The following is a 25,827-nucleotide window of genomic DNA, read 5'->3' as shown; positions in this document are numbered from 1 at the left end:
CAAATTCTGGCCTTTTGGTAATTTGGCTTGGTGCAGCAGTGCTTTGCTGTTTTCCTTTTACTTTCCCTCCCTGATGAGAATCCTCTCCCTCAGACAGTCTCTCAGAGTCCTTCTTGGCATTCTGTACCGAATGGTGCCTCAACATGTGTCTCATACTGACAAAAACTTTAGATGTCTGCCACATTAACTCTGGATGAATTACTATTCTGTGAAGCAAAGTGTACGTGCTGGGTGTGCAGGTTAGGTTGATTGGCCATGTAATGCCCAGGGATGTGTAGGCTAGGTGGACTAGCCATGGTAAATGTGGGGTTATGGATATAGGGCAAGGGGCCGGGTCTAGATGGGATGGTTGGAGGGTTGATGTAGACTTGATGGGCCAAATGGTAGGCATTCCATTAAATTCTATTATTCTATTATTCTTTATGGTTGATATTGAGACAACACACGAGCCTCTTTGCCTTACTGGCTGAAGTAACTCCTCAGTGGAATAATATAATTTGCTGTGTCCGTTAATGGTGGGTTGGTCAGCACTTATTGCCTTTTCCTAGTTGCCCTTGAAAAGGCTGTGGTGGGCTACCTTCTTGAACTGCTGACCCAGAGACAGTAAAGAAATGGCAATATATTTCAAGGTAGAATGGTGAGAGGCAAATTAGTTAAGAAAAAGGTTCAGTAGCTCTAATCTGGAAGAAAATACACTTACTGGGACACAAGAATTCAGGGGATTGTGGCAATAAAGGACAGGAAGGACATAGAGAGCACAAAGGTAAGATAGAACAAGACTATCCCTGCAGACTTTGTGACCCCATTATTAGGTCAAATGAGGGTCAGAAGTCTGCACTGTCTGTGGAACAATCAACGGGTTGTGATCTTTTCCAAATTTGACAAATAATTCAGAGGGTTGTCTCTCGTTCAATTAAGGACAGTAGACAGGCATTAAAGCTTAGAGGTGGGGGGTGGGGGTTTTCCAAGAGGAGGCCTTTCAGCACTGAAGATGCAATAGGTTACCTTGACAGGTAAATTAGAGAAGACACAATCATTTTGACGCTTCCTCTCTCCAATGTTTTGGAGAATTAGAAGTTTCATTTAATTACATTTAAAATAAAAGAAACACATGCTCTTAGCAGCTAAGCCACCAGCAAAGGCAAACTGCACCTTGAACTGAAGCCAGGTACTCAGAGAGGTACTAAACCTCCTGGAGCACTGTCCCCTTGTCAGCTTCTAACAATGGACCTTAGCAGGCCTTTAAGGATCTATGTTAATTGCCCATCACACTTGGACAGGTAACTCTCATCAGTTTTTTTCTTATTTTTGGGAATATGGTTCAGTGGAGGGGTGGGAAGATAGAAGGAAACTGGCATGCCAGCGAGCTGCGCCATTTACGTGCCCACCACTACTGTATTAGCCTTTGTTAAGGCCTAGAATGCAACCCAGAAAATCGAAAATCACAATACTGTGGAACAGAATTCTGGTACTGAGACAATGGTTTTTGAGAGTTCGTGCATTTTCTATATTACCAGAAACATTTTATTCAATTGGATTTTGTTTAGGGTGTAAATGGAAGATCAGTGAAGAGAATATTGGAGAAAGTAAGTTTTCAGGTAATGAAGGCATTGCTGAAAACATGATCATGAGCAGCTTAATTCTTTTAAGAACTGCAATAAAATTTCTGCACTAAATATTAACCAGATCACAGTTATTCCGGGGACATTATGAATGATATCAGCTTGTATAAATCAGATGGTTTGGTGAAACATATACTTTGCATACAGTTAGTGGTAGGAAATTAGAATGATTAGATTAGATAACCTACAGTGTGGAAACAGGCCATTTGGCACAAGTTTAAAAATGTGTTGCTGGAAAAGCGCAGCAGGTCAGACACTGCCTGACCTGCTGCGCTTTTCCAGCAACACATTTTTAAGCTCTGATCCCCAGTATCTGCAGTCCTCACTTTCTCCCATTTGGCACAAGTCCACACCGACCCTCCGAAGAGTAAACCAGCTAGCCCCATTCCCCTATCTTATATTTACTCCTGACACCTAACACTATGAGCAATTTAGCATGGTCAATTCACCTGACCTACACATTCTTGGATCGTGGGAGGAAACCGGAACACCTGGAGGAAACCCACGCAGACACAGGGAGAATGTGCAAACTCCACACAGACAGTCACCTGAGGTGGGAATCGAACTTAGTCCCTGGCGTGTAAGGCAGCAGTAACCACTGAGCCACTGTGCCACCCAAGTATCTAACTTTCTAATGCTTTACTGAAATGTTATGAATTTGACATTATAAGTGGAACACATGGAATTACATGCAATTGAGGAACATACATGGCTCTATTACACTTACCCAAGTGTTGCCTTCTATTATTAAGTGTAAAAGAATTACACACAGTATTGCTGTGTTGATAGGTGTTCCGAATGAGTAGATATCCATATCTGAACCAAAATAAGTCTGAAAAGAAAAGGATGAATTTAAAATATAACTTGTCAGAGCCATGGTAAGAATTCATTAATTTACAGTTTTTAATTTTTAAGAAAGTCTATGAATATACAATCATAGAGGTCCTCCAGAACTGAAGAAAATTAGAAAATGAACTGTAGTTTAACCACAGTAGGAAATCCTAACTTACAGCTAAAACAAATACATCATACATTTCAGTATTCTCATGCATAACAAATTTTAGAACGTGCCTAATCCTAAACTAATTAACATATAGTAAATGTACTCCTTATTAATATTTCTTGCTCCTTATTGCATAAGTAACAGTTAGTTCAAATTGTCTCTCTCTTCTTTACAGCATTAGCACTAACAGGTATTAACAAAGAAAACACGCAGGGCTAAATTCTAACTCATTTACCGTAATTCACCATGGAGAAGATTAATTATATATAAAAACAGTTCACTACAGTTAATGCTTCATAAATTACAAACATTGAAATGTACATAACTTATCCAATATTATTTTTCTGTTCAAGTTATTTTCCAGCTTTTCTTCTCGTCTATCTTTGACTTCTCTACTCTTCTTCAGCAATAGAAAAGCTGCTGTGCCCTGGTTTACTTGAACAGTCTTCTCCCCAACTTTCTCACTTTGCTCATTTTCATTAATGTATGCATTCTATCTTACCCCCTTTGTTTCAGGCCCACAACCCATTCTTGACTCCTTCATTTATAACATATACAAGAAAAATTCAACATTTTGCAAAACAAAAAAATTGTAATATTATGCAATTACCTTAGCGATCCCCCAACCCACCTCATTGACCCTGATGAATCTCATCAATTAACTCAATCTCATTATTAAAGAAATCTCAGCTCTCTCTCTCGAGGCCAGCCAGCTGTGAGCCTTTTGCATCTTGCACAAACTATCTCGGAATCTTCAGCAGGAAACAGACTCATGGCCAACTTCCAGCCTAACTGAGACTTGATGGGAAGAAACACGTGATCTTACAGCTGACTGAACACAGGTCAGCACGAAAACTAAAATTTCCAGCAGCTGTATAACCAACTTGAATGTGGATAAATCAGCAGACAACAGTGAGTAACCCTTCTTATTCCTCATAGTTCCTACATAATAAAAGTACATAATTGATTAGGACCAAAAGTGCTCCATTAATATTCAATTTATCAAAATTGCTTATTTGTCCACATCTCAGAGAAAGCAGTCTATAAATTCATGTAACTGTATAAAAGAAGCTGGACCTCAGATTACAATTTTGATAGTGGCAGCAAGTACATATTAGCAGACTGGTGCCCATACTGCTCAATTTTCCTTCCCATTGCTAGGGGTTTATCACTTTTGACTAAAAAAGTAACAGAGAAAACAAAATATAATACATACGACACGCAGGGACACTTACAAAATATGGAACAAAGAAGCAAACGAGACTTTGATAAAAGGCATCCAATATACTGATCCAAAATGTTGATGATAAGTAGGCCTATAACAAATACAAAATAAAGTAGGTCACCAGAACTATTTGTCTTTGTTAATTATTAAAAAAAAACTATGAATAATATTTAGGACACCATAGTAATTCTCATCTTGATAGTCCACTTGTAAAATGATAATCAATGGAAGAATATTATTGAGCTTAGAGAAGAATGAGCTAATTTTCAATTCATACTTAAAGCTGCAACTCACTCATTGACGCCAAGGCAGTCTTCATGGCATTAGGATGCTACACTTCCAACAAAATTAGTGATTACAAACTGAATTATCAAAAGCACAAGTTAGTACATTTTTCAAACAGAATCAATTCTACTTGAATTTATTCAAGTTTATTTGCAAATATCGAGCTTGTTTGCACTGTGTCTTGGATCACAGAATGTTACAGCACGGAAAACAATTTTGGCCCAGTTTATTTGTACCAACTTCTTGAAAAAATAAATTTGAAAGAGATACTTCTTCACTTTCCCTTAAAAATGTTTATTTTCAAATGTATATTCATTTTCCGTAAGACTATTATGGATTTGGCTCCCACACCATTATTCCCAATTCTAATAATCCAAGCAGCTTTGTTATGGAAGATTTAGCCTGAAGGTGGATACTGTAATTTTGTAGTTATACAAAAGTATTTCCAATGAATTAAATCAAATTTATAAAGAGCTCAGGGCATACACCCCTGCCATCGACTTGACTTTCCTGGCACCTTAGACATCTATACTGAGTTTACTTAAATGTTCTGAGAGTATGAGTGCCTTTCCACTCTTTTTCACAGATACACAATTTAGCAGCTGGAGCCCTGCATACTAACATAATTTACTAAAACCTGTGCTCATCAGTTGTCTACATAAAATATAGTTCATCGTCGTTTGGAGATGATAGACACAGGGAGAATCAGATTGGAAAGAAACTGATATGAGTAATGGATGCAACTGCCAATGAAACTTCATATCCATGTCAGCATTCTGTAGCTGACCAATGGACTACCTTCAAAAAGGAGATAGTTTGGGCATAGTCAAATGATATTCCTTTAAAAGGAAAAAGTGGGGCAAATAAATTCAGAGCTCCCAAGATTAAAAATGAGACAGAAATTAAGGTAAGAAGAACAAGAATGCTTACGACTAGTGTTGGTTAGGAAATACAATTGAGAATCAGACTGGCTATAAGTGAAGAAAAGAGAAAAAGAGACTGACAGCTAAGGGGAGCCTACTGTCTTCTGTAGACACATAAATAGCAAAGAATGGTAAAAGGGGGAGTAAAATTGATTAGGTACCAAAACAGATTACACATAAACAGTGGCATCACCGACGCAATAAATGAATATTCTGCGTATATCCTTACGAAGAAGAAAAATGCCATCCAGGCTATGGAGAAGGAGTAAAAAATGACAAGAAGATATTGAGTAGAGTCTCTATATTTGACAAGGCCTGGATGCGGCTGAGGTGCATCCAAAAATAGTGAAGGAAGAGAGAGTGAAAATTTTGGAGGCATTGACCACAAACTTGCAGCCTTCCTTAGACTCAGGGGTGGTAACAAATGATTGGAGGATTGCAAATATTACCCTGTTGTTCTAAAAAAGATACAAACATAAGCCCTGCAATTACAGGCCAGTCAGGTTAATTTTGATGGTAGGGAAACTTCTAGAAACAAAAATTTGATATTGGATTAATAGTCACACGGATAAATCTGGGTTTATTTATAGTCACTTGGAATAAGTATAAGGAGAGTCAGAATGATTTCATAAGGGAAAATAGTGTTCAACTCACTTGCTAGAGTTTTTTTGAAGAAGCAACAGAAGGATTGATGATGGATAAAGTGTTGTGTGTCTCCTTTGAAAGTTGAAAAGTCCATGTTTTCCAAAATATTCTCATGATTGTTTTCTGTTGGCTGATGGCATTCAGATATATCACACTAAAGTTCCAGGGCAAAAGGCTCAACCTGACCAGAATATTGTCCAGTTTCAGCATCATGGCCTTAAACCTGAAAGCTGCTATTGAACACTGTCACTCATTATTATGTTTACTTTGGGAATTGCTGTTCTACAATGATTCGACTTGGTCAGAATAGAGCATTTCTGCTTCCCAACTAGCTTGACACTATTCACTAAATATGTGCCCCAGTTTTCCTCCACTGCTTTAATGATTATGACTATATGATTAGAAATAACATGTAGCACATTAAACAGCATCACTATATAGGCCACTTCTCAACAACAATTAGAGATTAAACACAAATGTTTGACAGTGATCCTCACATCCCATGAACATAAGAAATTACAAACAATCATACAAGTTACGAGACATCTTTAAATGATTAAGTGCTTGTAGTGGAGCTGAGCCTCAGAAATAAATCTAACAGATTGATCAATTCTATTCAAGATAAAGAAAGCAGAGTGTTGCATTATACTTAAATATCAATACCTCAGACTGCTGCCCACTACTGTAAAGTTCTGGAAGTTGGAGGAGAGTCTCTGCAGAAACATCCTTATCAAGGATGCCATAGATAATTGGTGGAACAGATGTGAAGATGAGGTTAAATAAAATGAGGATCCAATAGTCAATCATTGATGTACCAGAGAATCCACAGAACAATTGGTACCAGAACAAGAGATTCACATAAGCCTAGAAAAAAAGACAAATATCAACATAAATGGCAGCAAATATGGCAAGTTCTACTTTATTTTCAAAGGATCGAAACTTCTGTCATTCAATGTGGTGGCAACATCGGCCATGTCTGCAGACTGAACTGTGAACTGCAAATCTATCTATTTCGCATTTAACTCATTTCTAATTTTTTGTGTGGTTGAATTTAAATAAACAGTTAGGAACTTTAATTTAAACAGATTCAAAAATTATTATATTACACAACTACTGCTGAAAGTTACAAAATAAACATGGTACTGTGATTAGAAAAAAAATGGACCCATATAAGAATAAAATCAGTCTGCTATCATTGCAGGGCCATTACTTGCTTGAAGATTTCTCCTTCCAAAATATACAGACTGAAACATTGAAGTCAGGTTCAGCTATGGTAATGCCTTCTGTAGTTGAATACTTCAACATTGACTGTACAGATGGAGTCAATAGGTGCAGCAGACTTTGAGAGAAGGAAAGGTTTCTTGTTCCTCACTAGTTCTGTGGTCTATGGCTCCAGGGTGTATCTGGTCCATTTGCCTAGATTCTTAGCAGAACTGAAGTTAGTTTTTGAAAGTCCTTTTCTTGAGCATTCTCTGGGTAAGACGACTTCTGAAAGACAAATCTTCAGATGTGGGAAGCTAGAGAAGTGATTGCTGGGCCTCTTGCTGAGATATTTGTATCATCGATAGTCCCAGGTGAGGTGCCGGAAGACTGGAGGTTGGCAAACGTGGTGCCACTGTTTAAGAAGGGCAGTAATGACAAGCCAGGGAACTATAGACCGGTGAGCCTGACCTCAGTGGTGGGCAAGTTGTTGGAGAGAATCCTGAGGGACAGGATGTACATGTATTTGACAATAGACAATAGGTGCAGGAGTAGGCCATTCTGCCCTTCGAGCCTGCACCACCATTCAATATGATCATGGCTGATCATCCTTAATCAGTATCCTGTTCCTGTCTTATCTCCATAACCCTTGATTCCACTATCCTTGAGAGCTCTATCCAACTCTTTCTTAAATGAATCCAGAGACTGGGCCTCCACTGCCCTCTGGGGCAGAGCATTCCACACAGCTACCACTCTCTGGGTGAAGAAGTTTCTCCTCATCTCTGTCCTAAATGGTCTACCACGTATTTTTAAGCTGTGTCCTCTGGTTCGGCACTCACCCATCAGCGGAAACATATTTCCTGCCTCCAGAGTGTCCAATCCTTTAATCATCTTATATGTCTCAATCAGATCCCCTCTCTGTCTTTTAAACTCAAGGGTACACAAGTCCAGTCGCTCCAATCTTTCAGCGTAAGGTAGTCCCACCATTCCAGGAATTGATCTCGTGAACCTACGCTGCACTCTCTCAATAGCCAGAATGTCTTTCCTCAAATTTGGAGACCAGAACTGCACACAAACTCCAGGTGTGGTCTCACCAGGGCCCTGTACAGCTGCAGAAGAATCTCTTTGCTTCTATACTCAATCCCTCTTGATATAAAGGCCAGCATGCTATTAGCCTTCTTCACTACCTGCTGTACCTGCATGCTTACCTTCATTGACTGGTGTACAAGAACACCCAGATCTCTTTGTACTGCCCCTTTACCTAACTTTACTCCATTTAGGTAGTAATCTGCCTTCCTGTTCTTGCCACCAAAGTGGATAACCATACATTTATCCACATTAAACTGCATCTGACCACTCACCTAACCTGTCCAGGTCACCCTGTAATCTCCTAACATCCTCCTCACATTTCACCCTGCCACCCAGCTTAGTATCATCAGCAAATTTGCTAATGTTATTACTAATACCATCTTCTATATCATTAATATATATTGTAAAAAGCTGCGGTCCCAGCATTGATCCCTGCGGTACCCCACTGGTCACTGCCTGCCATTCCGAAATTGAGCTGTTTATCACTACTCTTTGTTTCCTGTCAGCCAAACAACTTTCAATCCAAGTTAGTACTTTGCCCCAATACCATGCGCCCTAATTTTGCTCACTAACCTCCTATGTGGGACTTTATCAAAAGCTTTCTGAAAGTCCAGGTACGCTACATCTACTGGATCTCCCTCATCCATTTTCAGAGTTACTTCCTCAAAAAATTCCAGAAGATTAGTCAAGCATGATTTCCCCTTCAAAAATCCATGCTGACTCTGACCTATCCTGTTACTACTATCCAGATGTTTCGTAATTTCATCCTTTATAATAGACTCCAGCATCTTTCCTACCACTGAGATCAGACTAACTGGTCTATAATTTCCTGCTTTCTCTCTCCAACCTTTCTTAAAATGTGGTACAACATTAGCCACCCTCCAATCTGCAGGAACTGATCCCGAATCTATCGAACTCTGGAAAATAATCACCAACGCATCCACGATTTCTCGAGCCACCTCCTTCAGTACCCTGGGATGTAGACCATCAGGCCCTGGGGACTTATCAACCTTCAGACCTAACAGTCTCTCCAACACCAATTCCTGGCAAATATAAATTCGCTTAAGTTCAGGTCCTTCAGCCACTGTTACCTCAGGGAGATTGCTTGTGTCTTCCCAAGTGAACACAGATCTGAAGTACCAATTCAATTCTGCCATTTCTTTGTTCCCCGTAATATATTCCCCTGTTTCTGTCTTCAAGGGCCCAATTTTAGTCTTAATTTGGAAAGGCAAGGACTGATTTGGGATAGTCAACATGGCTTTGTGCGTGGGAAATCATGTCTCACGAACTTGATTGAGTTTTTTGAAGAAGTAACAAAGATGATTGATGAGGGCAGAGCAGGAGATGTGATCTATATGGACTTCAGTAAGGCGTTCGACAAGGTTTCCATGGGAGACTGACTAGCAAGGTTAGATCGCATGGAATAAAGGGAGAACTAGCCATTTGGATACAGAACTGGCTCAAAGGTAGAAGACAGAGGGTGGTGATGGAGGGTTGTTTTTCAGACTGGAGGCCTGTGATGAAGTGGAGTACCACTAGGATCGGTGCTGGGTCCTTTACTTTTTGTCATTTACATAAATGATTTGGGTGCGAGCATAAGAGGTACAGTTAGTAAGTTTGCAGATGACACCAAAATTGGAGGTGTAGTGGACAGCGAAGAGGGTTACCTCAGATTACAACAGGATCTGGACCAGATGGGCCAATGGGCTGAGAAGTGGCAGATGGAGTTTAATTCAGATAAATGGGAGGTGCTGCATTTTGGGAAAGCAAATCTTAGCAGGATTTATACACTTAATGGTAAGGTCCTAGGGAGTGTTGCTGAACAAAGAGACCTTGGAGTGCAGGTTCATAGCTCCTTGAAAGTGGAGTCACAGGTAGATAGGATAGTGAAGAAGGCATTTGGTATGCTTTCCTTTATTGGTCAGAGTATTGAGTACAGGAGTTGGGAGGTCATGTTGTGGCTGTACAGGACACTGGTTAGGCCACTGTTGGAATATTGCGTGCAATTCTGGTCTCCTTCCTATCGAAGAGATGTTGTGAAACTTGAAAGGATTCAGAAAAGATTAACAAGAATGCTGCCAGGGTTGGAGGATTTGAGCTGTAGGGAGAGGCTGAACAGGCTGGGGCTGTTTTCCCTGGAGCGTCGGAGGCTGAGGGGTGACCTTATAGAGGTTTACAAAATTATGAGGGGCATGGATAGGATAAATAGACAAAGTCTTTTCCTTGGGATCGGGGAGTCTAGAGCTAGAGGGCATAGGTTTAGGGTGAGAGGAGAAAGATATAAAAGAGACCAGTGGGGCAACGTTTTCACGCAGAGGGTGGTACGTGTATGGAATGAGCTGCCAGATGATGTGGTGGAGGCTGATACAATTGCAACATTTAAGAGGCATTCGAATGGGTATATGAATAGGAAGGGTTTGGAGGGATATGGGCTGGGTACTGGCAGATGGGAATAGATTGGGTTGGGATATCTGGTTGGCATGGACAGGTTGGACCAAAGGGTCTGTTTCCATGCTGTACATATCTATGACTCTAAAAAGACATCTTGGAGTTTTGTCTTGACGGCTTTGTACAGATCACACTTAAAACAGCTGCAATGTTAACGTTTGATGAATTATTGCCCCAAAAGCAAATTCAGTTACGCTGAATCCCTAATGGGAGTGCTTTTACTCTCCTGATTTTCTTCAGCAAGTTTTGAATTTTCATACTTTTTGAAAGGACACCATGTTAATTGAGTTATGGATAGATCCTTTTGTAGCTGATAGTGAAGAGAATTAATGTAGATAGTCATGAGTCTCCTGACAGCCACATTTAAGCTGCTAAGCCCATTTTAGAAGTTCATGTGCCTTCTTTGTAAAATATACGAGGGTCCCCCCCAATGTACAAACAACTGGCTTACAAACACTCATACTATGATCACAATCCCATACAGGAATGTAGTTTTAAAGACCCAACCAACGAACATCTCCTGTATTTACAAATGGTTGCTTTACATTGTCCTTTATTGTGTCTGACTTACATTCAATTCAACTTGTGAATGGACTCCAGAACTGAACCTATTTGCAACCCCGGGACTGCCTGTACTATAATTACACAGTCATGAAATTTGTACTTGCATCGTAACATCAGCTTTTGAAATAGACACAAAATCACAGTGTTGGACTTTATGGAGCACCATGGTTTCTGACCCCTTGCTAAAGTATCAGATGGGGAGTCTGTTAAGCAGAAGAAAAGCTCTTAATGGTGACTGACTGCTAATCAAATTGGAAGAACATTTGCAAGGAATATGGTGGCGTAACACTAATGTCACTGGACTAGTAATCAAGCAGTCCATGCTGATACTGTGGCGACATGAATTCAAATTGCACCATGGCAGGTCAAATTTAAATTAAATTCATTATTCAGAAATTTAGTAGTCGTCTCAGTAATGGTGACTGTTAAACAATTAATTGTCTTGATAGTAAGTGCTGCGGTCAGAGTAGAATGACTGCGAATTGGTGAGAGGGGAGTTTGGGGAGGGGCGGGTGGAGCACTTTTTTCTTCCCTTTCTCTATTTTCAGCCTCAAGGTGAACAGGTGTTGAAAAGCTGCACAAAGGCAAAGAGTTTGAAAATGTTCAACAGTGGCATCGTGGCTGAAACATAATGCTCATCAAGTGGGATTGGGAGATGGCATGAAACAAGTGGCAGCCTTTGTAATAAGGCTAGGTTTTTCTAATGTTTAGCTTTTAAAGTAAAAATTGTTCTTTAGTTTAGCTTAAGAGTGTTTAAAGTAAAGAGATAAGTTAAGGCTCCTGGTTTATATTTACTCATCTTTACTAGGGGTAGCATATATACTATAGTCATTTAGTATAGAGAGGTTGGTACAGATTTGATGAATGGAAAGGCTTCTTCTGCACTGTATGACTCTACCAGTCTAAATGGAAAGACAGTAATTTAAGGGTTAGTCAAAGGCAGCTGAACGAGCTGAAAGCCATTTCTATATGGTATGGAGAAGCAGAGATATTTTCACTGTTCTGGGTGACCATGTATACAAGGAGTTGTTACTAGATGTAGCAACTGGGAATCCCTCATTTCAGGTCTGCGGTAGCAAATAGAATCACTGTGGAGTATCCACAAGGTTGAATAGCATGCACAGCAATATGGTCAGACTGTGGACAAAGACTTTACAGGCAGAAAGAGATTCGTGACTGCCAGACAGAGTAGAAGTACTAGGCAAATGGACCAGATATACCCTGGAGCCATAGAACATAGAACATTACAGCGCAGTACAGGCCCTTTGGCCCTCGATGTTGCACCAACCTGTGGAACCAATCTGAAGTCTATTTATCCTACACTATGCTATTTTCATCCATATGTTTATCCGATTAGAAGCCATCTCACTCTCAGATTTCAGTTTTGGACATTTAGGAAGGAGATGGCTTCTCAGGTGAAGGCCCTGAGAGACAATTTCGTGGCATTGGGAAAGCAAAAGTGGTAGAAGATTCTATTGTAAGGAAAAAAAATGTTTCTGCAGCCATAGATGTGACAACAAGATGGTATGTTTCCTCTCTGGTGTCAGAGTCAAGGAAAACCATTTTTTAAGAAAAGGAGAATTGTGAAGGTGCAAGGAGAACAACCAGAGATCATGATCTATGTTGGTACAAGCAACATGACTAAGAAGAGGAGTGGTGTCCTGAAAGCTCTCATGTTCTATTTAGGCGAATGGGCTGATACTCAAGTCCCATTTTTTCAGGAATCATCACAAAAGTTAAAGAGTTAATCAAATTACCCAGAGGCCCCAAGCTTCCTGTTTGATGAACTCAGGTAAAAAAAGAAACTATTGACCAGACTTCTGTACTTAACAAGAAACTACTATTTATTAGCAATAAATCAGCTCTAAGCACAGACAATTATCAACTTGTAACTGTGACTTGTAAATCTAACCCTACGTAAACCCGTACAGACAAATGCAGACACACAGTTGGGGTAAGCATTTCTTACATCATGTCTTTGTTTGGGAAGCTGACTCATTTGACCCTGCCGTTGAGTAGGGGCCCACTATGTGGAAAGAATGTGATATTTTTTCTGGGCAAACGACATTGTGGCAGATGAAAAGCTATGAGCAATTTCATGTCAGCCTGTGGAGCCAGAGCTTTTCTGTTATTAGGAGATTAGCTTTCCTTGAAGCACGAAATACTAAAACCTTCCCAAGAATTGAGATATCGTTAAGCAAAATTACGACTCCAAGCTTCCTCTAATTCTGAGATGCTATCCTTTTTACTTGGCAATTCAAGAACCAGTGGAATCCATAAACTGAACTTTTGACTAGGTTTGGGTAAACCCTTAATGAGATGCTTAGACACCATTTGGTACGTGGAGTTAATGACATAATTATGCAAAAATGCCTACTAGCTGAAGCCCAACTAGATTTCAAACAGGCCGAATAACTGGGCTTACCATTGGAAAAAGTGGCAAGTGGATCATGTAAGTTGTAGGGCATTCCGATAAAAGTGGACACCCTTGTCAGTATGACTGAGCTTGGGGAGCATGCAATTGCACAGCCACACTCATGACGTATCTTGATCACAGACTCTAGGTTGACCCACAGCAAAACTCCAAAACAAAGCCAAGCCTTGGCCAAATGGCTAAAATCTTCTTCAGGATCCCGATTGGAATGGGGACTTGAGACAGCTAAAAAGTCCTACCCAACCTAAATTGAGTAAGATAACTCATAAGCTAATATCCAGGAAGGTAAACAGCAAATTCATATCCTGGAAAGTCCACCTACATCTGATTTGCAAGTTAAATTGCTTAGCAACATCAGAATCAGAATCAATCAAAATAAATATCTGGTTAAGTGGTAATCTGGTGCTAATGGATGTTGATGCCAGCACGGCTGAATTAGTGATTGCAGAAATGGTTTTTAACAAAATTCACAACAGACCCCAGCCCTTCGGTGCATGCAAGACCTCGGGCCAGGCTGAGAATCTATACTGGGGATACTTTACAGATTAACAGTACAACTTCAGTTTGGATTTCTTATGAAAAGCAGCTGGTTCAGTTTACCAGTGATTGTAGTAAAAGGCTCAGACCAAGCTAGATGGAAAGACATTGGTTGTGAGAGATTGATGTAAACTGGCCAATGAGGAAATGGCTGTCTGAGTGAAGTCCCAATTAAATACCCTAAAGTCTTTCAGGTAGGTCCATGGACTCAGAGAAGCCAAGGCCACCTTGCATATTGACCACAAAGCAATTCCACGATTCTGCAAGGCTTGCCAGTGCCATTTGCCTTATGAGCAAAGGTAAAGACAGAAATCAGAAGGCTGGAGAGTGAAGCAATTATCAAACTGTTCCAATTTGCAGAATGGACAACACCAGTCATACTACTTTTGATGCCTAACAGGTCAGTTTGCTTTTCACGGCTGGAAAAATACCCAATCCTTTGGATAGGGGACTTACGTGCAAAATTGGCAAGGGGCTGTCCCTCACAAAGCTGGACATGAGCCACGCCTACTTGCAATTGTGTTATGATGAGGATTCCCAAATGTATGCTACAATTAATCCCCATAAGGGCTTGTACCTATGTACAAGACTGCCATCTGAGGTATTGTCAGCTGTTCAATTTTTTGGCAGATGATGGAGAACATCTTGCAAGGTCTACCTCAGGTCATCATTTACCTAGATGACAATCTAGTAACAGGGAAAACTAGTAAGGAACACTTAGAAAATTTGGACATAATCCTAATGTGTTTTTCCAAAGTGGGCATATGCCTAAGAAGGGAAAAATGTGTTCTAGGCCCCTGCAAGTGACCTACTTGGAACACAGAATTGACAAGACTAGGTTACAACTATTGGAAGGCAAAGTGAGGGTGATCAAAGGTGCTCTGGCCCCCACCTTCATCCAGGTGCTTAGGTCATTTCTTGGGCTGGTAAATTATTATGGGATGTTCACACATAACCTGGCCTCTACCCTGGCACTTTTGTCTCAACTCCTAAAAAAACAGTCAGCCTTGGAGATGGTCAGGTAGGCAAGCCTTAGCTTTCAGTCAAGTAAAGAAACAGTTATCATCCTCTAAGGTGTTGAAAACTATGATCCCAAGAAAGATCTGATATTGATATGTGACGCCTCCCTGTACGTCACTAAAGTAATATTAGTAGGTGGTCCAATGGAGAGGAACATCCAATAGCATATGCATCCAGGACTTTGGCTAATGCAGATCATAAATGTAGTGAGAGAAAGGAGGATTGGTGGTCATACCTGCCACAAAGTTCCACCAATACCTTTATGGATAAAAATTTGTGACAATCATGGATCACAACCCTTACTTGATCTGCTTAAAGAAGACAAGGCAGTGATACTCGTAACTTAGAACCCACTGCTGAATGTGGTCCTAATATTAAGTACTTTTAATTATAAGTTATAACACCATCCAGTAGGCTGTGTAGCTAATATGGATGCATTGAGTTGCCTCCCAATGGCAGATGCACCATCAGTGGTACCTCTATGGAAGAATCTGTAGTGGTATTAAATTTTATGGACACACTTCTAGTCACAGCTGACAATATTAGACATTCTACGCAGAAAAATCTAGTCCTTTCAAAACTGAAACAACTGGTGGCATTGGGGGAAATCAAAGGGCGGTCATAACTAGAACTGAAAACCTTTTGAACCCAAGAGATATCAGCTCATGGCAAAGGATGGCATATTGATATGGGGAGCAAAGTGATTGTCCTGAGCAAAGGTCACCATCAAATACCGGCTGAACTCCACTAGGGCCATCCGGGATGCTCCAATGAAGAGGTTGATGAGAAGTTATGCCTCATGCATGCCTGGATGCAGACATAGCCATGTTGGTGGGGCAATGCGTAGAGTGCCAACAACAATAAAACTTCGTGCCAGCAGATCCCCCACATCTACGGGAATGGTCGGGTAAACCTTGAACTTGGTTGCAAATCAATTATTCAGGTCCTTTCGATGAGATTATTGCTCTTTGTTCATTGCTTGATTCACAATAAAGTGGATGAATTAATAGCACAAATAGTTGAAAACAGGTATGACATGATTGCAATGATGGGGCTTTACAAGGTAGATACCAAGTGGTTTTTTCGCCTTGTGGTACAGTGGTTCCCTTTAATTTTGTTCTGGCTGCACAAGCCTCCAACGTTTGTACGCAACAGCGACTTCTGGAGCTGGAAGCCAATGCTACAATCGCTGTGTTGGTGTCGAAAGCAAGCATACAGGTGTATTAAACAGTTAGGAAGGAAAATAGTATATTGACCTTCACTGCAAGAGGGTTTGACTACTGGGATTTAGGATGTCTTACTGAAGCTGTACAGGATCTTGGTGAGATGTGTTATATGCAGTTTGGACCTCCTTACCTAAGAAAAGATAGGCTTGCCACTGAGGGAGTGCAGTGAAGATTCACCAGACTGATTCTTGAGATGGCAGGTTTGTTGTATGAGGAGAGATTTGGTCAGGGTTTGTACTCGTTGAAATTTACAAGAAAAATGGGGTGGGGACAGCTCTTTGAAATATAAAATCCGGACAGGACCAAATAGACTGTTCCCATGGTAGATCATTTCAGACTAAGATGAGGAAATTTTTTTTCACTTGGTGGTGAAATTGTGGAATTCTCAACCCCAGATGGCTATGGAGGGCAAATCACTGAATAGGTTTAAGAAATAAATAGATTTCTAGAAGTTGAAGTGGTAAAGTCCTTTTTGTGGAGGGGGGTTGGGTATGGCATTGAGATGGAGAATTAGATATGATCATGTTGAACGGTAGAACAAGCTTGACTGACTGAACATCCTTCTCTTCCCCTTATTTCTTATGTTTCTATGTTCATTAATATCCGTTTAGAAAGGAGTTCTGCTGTCCAAGCCCAATTTGGTCTATATGTGGTTTCAGATTCACGATAATGTGGTGGACTCCTAAATGATCTCTGAAGAGGCCAATCAGTTCAAGGACAATTCAGGATGGACAGTAAATTTGCAGCCTTACCAGCAATGCCTTGATTTAATAAACAAAGAACAGCAAATTCAAACTCAGAGAGAGTAAAAGTGGAAGGGGCCCCCCCACCCAGCCACTATGCTTCTCACTATTTCACAGTTCAGCACCTCTGGGGAGGTCTCAGAGAGATAGATAGAAGATGCACCTCACTGCTGGTAAAGTTGAGGGGAAAGGTTGGGCGGCGCAAGCAGGCGGTCCTCTGTATTTTAAATTAGATGATTAGATTCTCTACAGTATGGAAACAGGCCCTTCGACCCAACCAGTCCACATGGACCCTCTGAAGAGTAACCCATTCAGACCCATTTCCCTCTGACTAATGCACCTAACGCTATGGGCAATTTAGTATGGTTAATTCACCTGACCTGCACATCTTTGGACTGTGGGAGGAAACTGGAGCACCCGGAGTAAATGTACAAACAGGGAGAATGTACAGGGAGAATGTAAAAACTCCACACAGACAATCGTCCAAAGCTGGAATCGAATCTGGGATCCTGGTGCTGTGAGGCAACAGTGCTAACCACTGAGCCACCATGCCGCCCTTTGTATGATCTCATCTCCCATCCTTAACCTGCTGAGAGAAGTTTAAAACCAGTATACAAATTCTTGCTGTGAAATGTACTATTTTTCTCAGCAATTGCAAACCACAGGTTCCTTAAAAGCACGTTAATTGAGAGAAGATTATTAAATTCAATCCAAAACACAACTTCAATTGATATGTTCTTGGAAAAATAGTTTAAATAACAACACAAGACACAAAGCAAATCAATCATTTCAAAATGATCTGCAAAGAACTATAAATATGTATGGTTGCTGAGAGTATACATTGAAGCAAGGATAAAAGTAAAATATGCTGTGGCAAAATTGAAAATTATGGAAATTTCCTAATCAACCTAACACAAAGTTATGAATAGAGAGGTGATGTTTGTACAATAGGGCATAAACTGAAAGAGTATCAAACCAAGTCCATATCCACCAAGATGTAATACCTGGTGACGATATCAGGAACGTTTCCAGCTTCCATCCTGTACATTACTAGCATATCCAGTTTCAGAATGAATGTAATAAAATTTCAAATTAAAGGCTGTACTCTAAATCTGTTTTCTATCCAGTTTCATGAAAAAGTCAAACTTGCCAGTATTTTGGCAGCTCAGCCAATAACACTTACCACATTCTTGTAGAAGAAATAAAGGATCATATTGGCAAGTCGGGTGTAGCACCAGTGCCCGTGGACCAGCAGCAATTTCTTTAAATGCTTAAATCGAGAAATTGCAAAGTCACTGGACATTACTGCCTGCAAAACAACACACAATGAAAGCATTTCTGATCAGTCAATAATCACAGGAAAAATGCCCTGTATTGTGATGACCCACTTACTTTTGTGGCAGAAAGCCTACATTTTGTTTTGAAGTGGTGGTTACTTTAAAAACTAAGATCTGATTTCAAATTATAAAGAAGCAACCAGCTTCCAATAAATCACCATACAACAAACCTTGTTCGGGAGAGAATAGGCAAAAGGGATCAATGGGTTAATTAATTATCAGCTGAGTTGGCTCTTGTCAGGAATAATTCTTTGTCCGTATGGTTAGTTTAAGGCTTCAGAGTAAGTGGGGTGCAGAGAAAATAAACATCTCTCTCAAACAGAGAGAGCTGTGTGCTGGGCAGAAGAGTTTAAAATCTTTAACTGAAGGATTGCAAAGAATAAGTTGAGCTTTTGCGATTGCCCAAGTCATGTGACTGTGTGAGAGTGAAGGAGAGAGAGAAAAAAAGGCGTTTTAGACATAAAACTCCAAAGTTAAAAATGATAAAAATCTAACTAGATTCCAACCAGGGTGACAGCACTTAAGATACTAGAAACACCTAAACTGGAGTATCCTGAATGGAACATTTATAATTGCAGGACTGCTGTAACACATTTGAAGTAACAATGCTCCCAGAAGTAAATAGCCTAAGAAATAGCAACTTTTATACAAATTATTAAAACATGAAAACCAAGTGGTAATTGTTAAGGTTTGACTTCAGCTTATTGAGAGAGGAATTTGTTAAATTTAAAGAAAAATGGTGTGAGGATGTTCAGTTGAGATTACATTAACTGAGTTCATTGCATATTTAACATATTTAATCTAACTATTTAAGATTGAATGCAATTAGTTATTGTGAAGTAAAATTATTTCAAGTTAAACCCCCTGAGCTTAGTGATTTCAGCCTTTTTAAGAATATCTGGTTTCTACTGAGATCATAACTATACATATTCTTGTCACGTTTCCTTGACTAAGACCTATACAGATAACAAAATACAGGGAGTGGGTCAAAATATGAAACTTATTTTGACCAAAGTTAGTTGTGCTGAGAGGCATTCACCTTCTATTATTTTGTATGGAAGGCAAAATGTATAGGCAGAGGTTTGTTCATGCAACCTTAAGTCAGCCTTTATGTGGTTCACCAATAACTGGCAAGATTTGCATATTACTGCCATTTGCTAATGGTATGAAAGTTATTAGGATTAAAACGATAATCCAAATAATGCAAATGTAACAAAATCATTTTTGCATTGATTTTGTAATTTTATTGTGCAAACATGCAAATATTTAAGAAAGGTTATCATTTTGTTAAATTATTTTTAAAGTTTATGGACAAGCTAAAATGAATTGCAATGGTTCTGAAATGGCTAAGTGTGTGGTCCTTGTGTGTTTTTTTAAAATCATTCATGCAATGTGGGTGCTGCAGGCTAGGCCAACATTTGTCCACACCCTGAAGGAGGTGTTAAATTGCCTTCTCAATCCTTGAAGTGTAGGTAAATTCACAGCTGTTAGGAAGGCACTTCCAGAATTTTGACTGTGTACCAATGAAGGATTGGTGATACTGTTTCAAGCCAGAATAGCATGTGGCTTAGAGAGTAACTTGCAGGTGGTGGTATCCTCATGCATTTGCGGTTTTGTTTTGTCCTTTTGCCACAGGTTTGGAAGACATTGTAAGAGATGGTTAATGAGACGAGTTACTACAGTGCACCTTATAAACGGTACATACTGCTGCTACCGTGTGCTGCTGGTCAAGACAGTGAACACTGAAGGTGATGGATGGTACCAAGCATCTTAAGGGATATGTTGGAGCTGTATTCATCCAGGCAAGTTGATAGTGCTTTGCAACGTGACACAGTTACACTCTTTAGAAAACACATACTTAAGAGTACAATTAAAACCAGCATTAAGTGAAAACTGTGAAATATCCTTGGAGTACATGTTGTATATTTACTTTCAAATGTATAGAGATATACATTATTAGAGCTTTACCTGCATCCCTTCCTGACCAGAAATTCCTATTCCTACATCAGCCACCTGTATCATACTGACATCATTGGCACCATCACCTGCACCAAAAATCAAGACAAATTTTTAAATTAAAACAAGGATGAAAAATGACTAGTTTAAGAAGCACTAAACACAAGTTATTTGACTCAAAAGAAGCAGCTATGTTTGTCATGACCAAATACAATAATCCAAAACAAAGATATCCTTTAACACATTTTATTCTGTAAATAATTTCTCATTTAGTCATTTTATTTTCCAAAAACAGCACTCTGGTGTAGGAGATTAAAAGAGACTAACTTGCTCATTGGCCTATGTATTGCACAAGGTGGAACAATGCTATTCAAAGCAGATCAGTTAGAATTTGATCTATTCTTGATAATGGGACACTGAAGTTAGGGAGATGGGAACTTAGCCAAGGTAAGGTCATTCAGAGAACTGTCAGTGTTGATGGATAGATTTCAGCATGAGTCCTTGCCTTGATGAGTAAGGGAGGGAAAATACGGTGGGCACAAACAATGTTCAGCTCAATTCTGAGGAAGGGTCATCGGGCTTGAAATGTTAACTCTGATTTCTCTTCACAGATGCTGCCAGACCTTCTGAGCATTTGCAGAAACTTCTGTGTCTGTTGCTAACGTTAAGCTCAAGTTGGGGTAGTAGGAAGCTTGATACACAAAGTAAATCTAAAGTCTTCAAAACAAAAATAACAGGTTTGAGATGTTCAGATTTTCTGCTGTTGGAATTCACCTCACAGACATATTTGTATAGTTAATGAGGGTTAAAATTTGCAAATTGTATATAAGTTTATTGTATGAAAAATGTTCAATTGGCAGATATTGTGACATCGCTTTGCGAGAAAAAGATTAAGCTGGGATTGGGAAGAAACCAATATTCAGTGTCCCATAGCATCTGTTTCAATATTCAATGCATAATAGTTCTCAATATTGACTAATAAAAAAAATTTTCTTCATGTCATCATCTGTTTCTTTTGTGAATCCCCTCTCCTTCCTTTTCTAGATCATTCCAACAATAGTTTTGTAATAATGGTCTAGATCTCTCACGAAATTAAACACCACTATCAATTCTCCTCTCATATTACAGAACATGCCCATCATCTCCAATGTAATCACGAGTCTGAAGCTACTCATTCTTGAAATCATTGTTCCAAGTCTTTTCTGCACCCCTCTAATGCCTTCACATTCATCCTAAAGTGTGAAATCCAAAATTGAACATAATAACTTTGTCAAAGTAGAACAATTGTTTTATTTGAGCCCCTTATCCAAGGAAGGATATTGTGCATGGAAGGTAGTCCAGAGAAGGTTCATAAAGCTGAACCCAGATATGCAGGGACTATCCCATGAGGAAAGGTTGAGTAGATTGGGCCTATATTCATTAGAATACACAAAAATGACAGGTAATCTTCTAGATACATACAAAATTCTTGAGGACTTGACAGGGTAGGATGCAGAAAACTTGTTTCCCCTTGTGGGACAGTTTAGGTCCAGAGGGCATAATCTAAGAACTACGGTTTGCACTTTTAAGACAGAGTTAAGGAGGAATTTCTTCGCTCAGATCAGTGAATTTGTGGAATTATTTACCACAAAGGACTGTCAATGCTGGATCATTAATTGTAGTCAGGGCTGATATAGACAGATTTTTAATAAATAAGGGAATCACACGTAGTAGAGGAAAAGCAGGAAAGTGTGGTTGAGGATACTGAGACTGTTGTGGTTCTGTTCGCCGAGCTGGAAGTTTTTGTTGCAAACATTTCGTCCCCTGGCTAGGCGACATCATCAGTGCTTGGGAGCCTCCTGCGAAGTGCTTCTTTGATGTTTCCTCCGGTGTTTATAGTGGTTTGTCCCTGCCGCTTCCGGTTGTCAGTTTCAGCTGTCCGCTGTAGTGGTTGGTATATTGAGTCCAGGTCGATGTGTTTGTTGATGGAGTTTGTGGCTGAATGCCATGCCTCTAGGAATTCCCTGGCTGTTCTCTGTCTGGCTTGCCCTATGATAGTAGTGTTGTCCCAGTCGAATTCATGTTGCTTGTTGTCTGCGTGTGTGGCTACTAAGGATAGCTGGTCGTGTCGTTTCGTGGCTAGTTGATGTTCATGCATGCGGATTGTTAGCTGTCTTCCTGTTTGTCCTATATAGTGTTTTGTGCAGTCCTTGCATGGTATTTTGTACACTACATTAGTTTTGCTCATGTTGGGTATCGGGTCCTTTGTTCTGGTGAGTTGTTGTCTGAGCGTGGCTGTTGGTTTGTGTGCCGTTATGAGTCCTTGGGGGTCGCAGTAGTCTGGCTGTCAGTTCTGAGATGCTCCTGATGTATGGTAGTGTGGCTAGTCCTTTTGGTTGTGGTATGTCCTCATTCCGTGGTCTTTTTCTTAGGCATCTGTTGATGAAGTTGCGCGGGTATCCGTTTTTGGCGAATACCTTGTATTGGTGTTCCTCTTCTTCTTTTTGCAGTTCTGGTGTACTACAGTGTGTTGTGGCACTTTTGAATAGTGTCCTGATGCAGCTTCATTTGTCTGTGTTGGGGTGGTTACTTTCATAGTTTAGGACTTGGTCTGTGTGTGTGGCTTTCCTGTATACCCTTGTAGTGAATTCTCCGTTCGGTGTTCTCTGTACCATCATGTCTAGGAATGGGAGTTGGCTATCCTTTTCTTCTTCTCTCGTGAATCGGATTCCTGTGAGTGTGGCGTTGATGATCCGGTGTGTTTTTTTCTATTTCCGTGTTTTTAATGATTACAAACGTGTCATCGACATATCTGACCCAGAGTTTGGGTTGAATTTGTGGTAGGACTGTTTGTTCTAACCTTTGCATAACTGCCTCTGCTATGAGTCCCGAGATTGGTGATCCCATGGGTGTTCCGTTGATTTGTTCGTATATCTGGTAGTTGAATGTGAAGTGTGTTGTGAGGCACAAGTCCAGTAGTTTAAGTATGCCGTCTTTGTTGATAGGTTCAGCGTCCTGTTTTCTGTTCTGTATGTCCAGTAGGTTGGCTATTGTTTCTCTGGCTAGGGTTTGGTCAATCGAAGTGAACAGTGCCGTCACGTCGAATGATATCATGGTTTCTTCTTTGTCTATGTGTATATTTCTGATGATGTCCAAGAATTCCTGTGTTGATTGTATAGTGTTTGGATCCGCTGACCAGGTCTTTCAGTTTCTGTTGTAGTTCTTTGGTCAGTTTGTATGATGGTGTCCCTGGCAGTGATACTATGGGTCTGAGTGGGATGTCTGGTTTGTGTACTTTAGGTAATCCATAGAATCTGGGGGTGTTGTTGCTTTCCAGTTTCATTCTTTGTAGGTCAGCTCTGGTTATCTGTCCGTTTTTTTGTAGATTCCTTAGTGTGTTATTTATCCTATTGGTGAGTTGTGGTGTGGGGTCAAATTCCTTCATTTGGTAGGTGTTGATATCTGCAAGTAGTTGTTGTGCTTTTTGGATGTAATCAGATTTATCTAGGATGACCATCATTCTGCCTTTATCTGCTGGTAAAGATCTCATTGAATGGCATAGCAGACGCAAAGGGCTGAAAACTATGGTCACCATAGTTTTCTGTTGTACTCTGTTATTCTATTTATAACCTAGAACACGACATTCATTTATAATCACACATTCTCAAACTGCCCTACTATACTGAACAATTTGTGCACCTGTACGCCCTTTAGCATTATAGCCTTTTCTACAGTGACTGCCAAACATTCTTGCACTGAACACATGTAAATCAAGGCAGGGATTAGGTTTTACAAAAACCCAAAAGAACTATGGGTGCTGCAAATCAGGTACAAAAACAAGTTTCTGGAAAAAATCAGCAGGTCTGACAGCAGCTATGGAGAGAAAGCACAATTAACATTTTGGTTCCAATGACCCTTCCTCAGAACAGATGGTTGGGGGTAAGGGAAGAGCTCAACAACTCAATTCACAGGGTCATTTGAATCAAATAGATGACCACAGCATTCTCAAAGTGGTTCCATGTTTGGTGAGTTGGCTTTTGGCATGAGACCAACAAATTACCCACATCTGAGATACAAGAATGTCTGTGAAGACAACCTCAAGTTGCCTGGGATTGGAATTGATGGAGGGGAAGGACTTGCGGTTGGCCAAATGCCTGGAGACAAACAGTTAGAGGGGGCATAGAAATAGTAGAGAATAAAATAAGTGACCGGATGGTGGAAAAGAGAGCCCACCGAAAACTAAAAAAAAAACTCCCTTAGCCCAAGGTACTCCCTTCATGAGTCAGCCTCCAACCCATAAAGGTGACATTCAACCGAGAAGTGAGAGATTGTGCCCATGGTGTCTATCATTACCCAAGGAAGATGGATGCCAGTGTTGTATTGTTGTGTTATATCTTTGCCTACCAATTTATGATTCTAATTTCCCTGTGAAAGATCTGATGAAATGTCAATGAACTGAAACAAAAAGGTTGGGAGTAGACTGGGAGAAAACTGCTTGTAGCTCCTTCTTTGTCTTCAATCTTCAAGCTCTATTCTCAGCAGGGGGGGAATATCTTAAAAACCAAAAGACATAATTCTGAAGGCAACATCAAAATTACACATATAAACAAAACAGTAATCAAAGCTACAAATTTACACCTATGACTTTTTATCTGCAATGAAAACATGTACACTCTCAGGAAAATAAAAATATCTGTGCTGGACAGAGGTTTGCTTAGATGATTAACTAACAACACGAGACTATAAACAAAATGAAAGTAGGTTTCAAATGGAAAACACAAGAACCAAAAAGCTCCAGCTGCTGGAAATCAGAAACAAAATCAGAAGTTGCTGGAAAAACTCAGCAGGTCTGGCAGAATCCTTGGAGAAAATGCTGAGTTTATATTTGGGTTCAATGGTCACAGGACCTGAAATGTTAACATGACCCATTTTTAGAACCAAGGGGTCACTGGAGCCAAGCATAAACTGTTTTTTTCTCCAAGGATGCTGCCAGACCTGCTGAGTTTTTTCTAGCAATTTCTGATTTTGTTCCAGGTTTCAAATGGATTCACTGCAATGACATTGGTATCAAAAATCTGAGCAGAGCCAATCAAATTTGGAGTGTCTCATTTTGTAATTCCTTAATATCTGATCTACAGGACAAATAGGTCTCCATTAAGGAGCCCTGTGAAGTGCAAACATAGAGCATTCCAGACAGTCAAATTTACAATATGTGGCCAAGGTTTCCTTCAAAACACGTTCTTGATTTTACTGAAAAACAGATATATATTAGTCAAAAACTACCTTTTCCGTTAAGGTGATGTTAATTTCACTCAAAAACCAGGAAGGCTGGAATTACTCAAAAGGTCATGGCAGAATCTGAGGAGAGAGACTTGTGACTGGGAAAGGTTAAGATAGGCAATGTGTTTTGAGTTCTGGAACACACTACTTGAACGTACTGACAGGTTAAATTGAGGCATTCAAAAGGTTATTGGATCATTATTTAAATTAAAACAATATGCAGAGTTACATGGTTAAAGGAAGGAAATTGGCACTAGGTCTAAATGCTCAGGGAGATAGTGCAGGTACGATGGACTGAATAGTCTCCTTCT

The 25,827-nt window shown here is 40.0% G+C and overlaps 1 protein-coding gene across 6 annotated transcripts in view; it reads right to left on the bottom strand.

Annotated features, from left to right (window-relative positions):
- The window catches only part of atp10d (ATPase phospholipid transporting 10D), a 226,472-nt gene that overhangs the window by 10,574 nt on the left and 190,071 nt on the right, over positions 1–25,827 (bottom strand). For all 6 annotated transcript variants that reach the window (XM_043691617.2, XM_043691638.2, XM_043691628.2 and 3 more), the window contains 5 exons: positions 20,270–20,346; positions 18,148–18,273; positions 6,367–6,567; positions 3,861–3,941; positions 2,350–2,454 (listed from right to left, as the gene is read on the bottom strand). In XM_043691617.2, the coding sequence (XP_043547552.1) occupies positions 2,350–2,454; positions 3,861–3,941; positions 6,367–6,567; positions 18,148–18,273; positions 20,270–20,346 (590 nt within the window). The remainder of the gene's footprint in view (positions 1–2,349; positions 2,455–3,860; positions 3,942–6,366; positions 6,568–18,147; positions 18,274–20,269; positions 20,347–25,827) is intronic.

The sequence above is a fragment of the Chiloscyllium plagiosum genome, unplaced genomic scaffold (assembly GCF_037043375.1).
Source record: "Chiloscyllium plagiosum isolate Xiang-an unplaced genomic scaffold, Cpla_swu_hap1 HiC_scaffold_1, whole genome shotgun sequence".
Taxonomy (NCBI): Eukaryota; Metazoa; Chordata; class Chondrichthyes; order Orectolobiformes; family Hemiscylliidae; genus Chiloscyllium; species Chiloscyllium plagiosum.
This window is presented reverse-complemented; position numbering and strand designations above follow the sequence as displayed.